This window comes from Curcuma longa, chromosome 9, assembly GCF_044706935.1.
Source record: "Curcuma longa cultivar G26 ecotype Majalengka, Jawa Barat chromosome 9, ITB_CL_G26_1.1, whole genome shotgun sequence".
Taxonomy (NCBI): domain Eukaryota; kingdom Viridiplantae; phylum Streptophyta; class Magnoliopsida; order Zingiberales; family Zingiberaceae; genus Curcuma; species Curcuma longa.
The window spans coordinates 1,652,037-1,655,425 of NC_133869.1; the positions used below are offsets into that span (position 1 = coordinate 1,652,037).

At 40.7% G+C, this 3,389-nt stretch overlaps 1 protein-coding gene across 1 annotated transcript; it reads left to right on the forward strand.

Moving 5' to 3' along the window:
- Positions 1–284: 284 nt before the first annotated feature.
- On the forward strand, positions 285–2,956 carry LOC141835056 (uncharacterized). Its single transcript, XM_074722485.1, has 3 exons — positions 285–536; positions 834–897; positions 960–2,956. The coding sequence occupies exons 1-3, from the start codon at positions 285–287 to the stop codon at positions 2,954–2,956; spliced, it is 2,313 nt and encodes a 770-aa protein (XP_074578586.1).
- Positions 2,957–3,389: the final 433 nt, after the last annotated feature.

A 3,389-nucleotide genomic window follows, 5' to 3' on the forward strand; every position in this document is an offset into this window, starting at 1 on the left:
CACTTGCAGCAGTGTAACAGCTGCTATCAAACAATCAAACACTCAAATTCAGCTTCTAGTTACAATACTTGAAAAGCTTGAGACCTTGAGGAAAGAATCAAAAGGCTTGAAGAACGTTCGGTACCTGTACCCCAAGCACTCCCAGAAGCAATCATCCAAAGCCTTACTGATAAGGTAAAAGCTCTTTCTATACAGGAGAAGCCTAAAGAAGCAAAAGGTACCCTTCGAGTGTTTAAAGATCCATATCTAATATTCAAGGAAGAACAGGCAAAGTTAAAGAAGTAATGGCTTCAAGAAATACAAATCCTCCTGTCACCACAATTACAAGAACAAATGATGGGGCTCCTTTATTTGAAGATCAAATAAGGGATTACAGACAAAATCAAAGAAGAAGATACAACGCCCAGAGGACACTCAGAAGAGTAAGCAGGAGGCTTACTGGAGGATCCCACAACAACTCATTAGAGCAGCAATTAGACCCTCAGGCACAGCTGAGGCTTTCTATGCAAGAACGAGCAGCAATAGTACCTGCTGAGGTACTTTATCACTCAAGAAGAGATGACGCTCATCACAGAGTCTATATGCATAGATCAGAAGAAGCCTACCAACAACTGGTGGATGACCAAGACTCTCTTGAAAGGAGTATGGCAATAACCACAAGGAAACTCCGGGATTCTAGAATTTATCGACGACAATTACAGCAAGCAATGAATGACCTTCCACAATCCTCTACATCATCATCCAGCACACAATTTTTATGTACCTTACATGATGACCAAGGTGACAATTCTGATGATGATTATTTACAATATTTACAATATTTGGCCTTGCAGGACGTACCACAGGTTTATGACACGTCCTCTTCTGATGAATTTACCAATCCCTTCGCGAAAGCGGGTGGGGGGGGGGGGTGAATTCGGAACCAGAAGATTCTAAGCCTGAATTTATCGCTGCCGAAGCAACCTCGGAGAAAGAGGCTGACTGGGCCACAGATTACCCTCAGTTATCACAGCTTCAAGAGCAAGTGTATTCTCAGGAAGCGGCCTTAAGTTATCGGCCACCTGCCGATACTTCTATGAATCCGGTGGGCTACCCGCCAAACTGGACCCCAAAAGATGAGCCAGTAAGTATTGCGCCACCAGCAGAACCCAAAGGAACCTTCAAAAGAAAAGAAACATCAGAATGGTGGAATCTGCCTACGGCTCATCAACAAACTGGAGCCTTACTAACTCTTCCAATGCAATTGAACAGAATTGAAGACGTTTTTCTAAGATGGGAAGCAATTACAAAAAATGTGGTAGCACAGCAAAGCTTTACTGATACTCAGGACAAAGCTGATTTTATTGAAAACCTCTTAGGGGAAGCCGAGAGGTTAACCTGGATCCAGTGGAGGACAGCATTTCCTAATGAATATCAGGAGCTGATAAATACAAGTGATGGTAGAAATGGCACTCAGAACATTATATCACAGATCCAGAGGGTTTTCTTACTAGAGGACCCCTTCCAGGGATCCACTGATATGCAAGATAGGGCATACCGAGATCTGGAAAGACTTTCCTGCCCTCAGGTAAAAGATATAATTCCCTTTCTAAATGAATATATGGCTTTGGCTGCCAAAACAGGAAGGTTATTTATAGGGCCAGAGCTATCGGAAAAATTCTGGTTGAAATTACCAGGAAACCTAGGGCGAAGACTCAAAGCTACCTTTGACGACAAATACCAAGGCAACACTACAGGAGTACATCCCAGAGTAATATTCACCTACAAATACTTGGAAGAGGAATGCAAGAATGCCGCCTTTAGCAGGTCTCTCAAAGATTTATCCTTCTGTAATCAAATACCAATTCCAGGATATTATGACAGACCTAAAAAGAAATATGGAGTCAGAAGGTCAACAACATACAAAGGGAAACCACACCAGTCACATGCAAGAATTGAGAAAAAGAAGCATCTAATCAGAAATAAAAGATGCAAGTGTTTCTTGTGCGGTGAAGAAGGACATTTTGCAAGGGAATGTCCAAAAGAATATAAGAATATCAAACGGGTAGCTATGTTTGAAAGCCTGGAGTTGCCTGAAGAATATGAGGTATTGTCGGTGCAAGAAGGAGATGAGCAATCAGATGCAATATACAGTATCTCAGAAGGCGAAGACCAGCAGGTCAACTCTATCCTTCATAAGGAATTTTTATTTGTTTTCATAGAAAATACAAATTCCTATATGATAGGTAAAACTGGTGGCTGGCAGCCCATGGTTAAAATCTCCAAGGTTCAACATGATTGTCAGCATGTTTGGGAGATAAATGGGGATATCTCCACTAATCATCTTCGTTGCAGTTGCTGCAAAAGAGAAACCATGAAGCGGCATAGAATGCATTGTGGTATTTGCAAGATAACATCCTGTGGATTATGCACCAGTAATTACTTTGATATGAAGATCCCCGTTGAAAGGTCCACTCCTATCCCTTTTATTCCAACTAATGTGATACAGGAGCAAGCCACGTACATAGCATGGGCTAAAACTGAAATTGAAAGGTTAAATCAAGAGCTATTGGGTGTTCAAACAATGGCAAAAGTTCAATTAGAAGAAGCTCAGAAAGCATTTTTGATACAAAAGGAAGAATTGATTAGAAGTTCCAAAGCTGATGAACTGGAATTTGCCACTGAAAATGAAGAACTCAGACTAAAGGTGGAGTTCCTGGAACTGGAAAATCAAGATTTGAAGAAGAGCCTCAAAAACCTCCTCCCAAATTTACCTCCTCTGGAACCTATTGAAGAAGAAGGAGAGGAAGAAGAAGAAGTAAATGTTCTTATTGATGAAGGGCAAGAGAAGGTATTCTCGGTGGAACAAGCAAGACAACTAGCACCAAAGAGCAATGGACTTTTCAACCTTGTTGTGGAAATTGACCTAATCCTTCCTATTCTACACTTTCCTCTTCATCCTCGTCAAGGAACCTAGGATTTTCAAGTCATTCTCTCAATAAATCATCATGGAAAAGAGGTAACTTTTCTAATCTAGTGTGTTTGATTTATCTATCCTTGATCATGATTATGGACTAACTTGTTCCTTGTTGCACATTTTTGTTGCATCTCATAATCATGTATTACATTTAGAACTAGGCAAAAACACACCACATCTAAACGTACATCCAAGAGACCTATAGGGGAATGATCTTCTCAAGATCCTAATGCATCTTCTGTCTAGGGTCAGCAAGACTGTAGGTTTTAGTCTCTGACCGCTAGGGATTTATTTTACTCGAACTGATTTTGAACAGATGGGCTATAGGTATATAAACCAATAATTCTTTCAAACCAGGGCACCCCGCATCCACGAACATATTACATACAATCAACTTGATACCCTACTCAACTGCAAAATTGATGTCAACTTT

Coding starts and splice junctions, on each gene's coding strand:
- LOC141835056 (XM_074722485.1), top strand. CDS start 285: ATGGCTTCAAGAAATACAAATCCTCCTGTCACCACAATTACAAGAACA. Junction 537..833: donor CAGCAATAGTACCTGCTGAG/GTACTTTATCAC, acceptor TTGGCCTTGCAG/GACGTACCACAGGTTTATGA. Junction 898..959: donor CAATCCCTTCGCGAAAGCGG/GTGGGGGGGGGG, acceptor TCGCTGCCGAAG/CAACCTCGGAGAAAGAGGCT.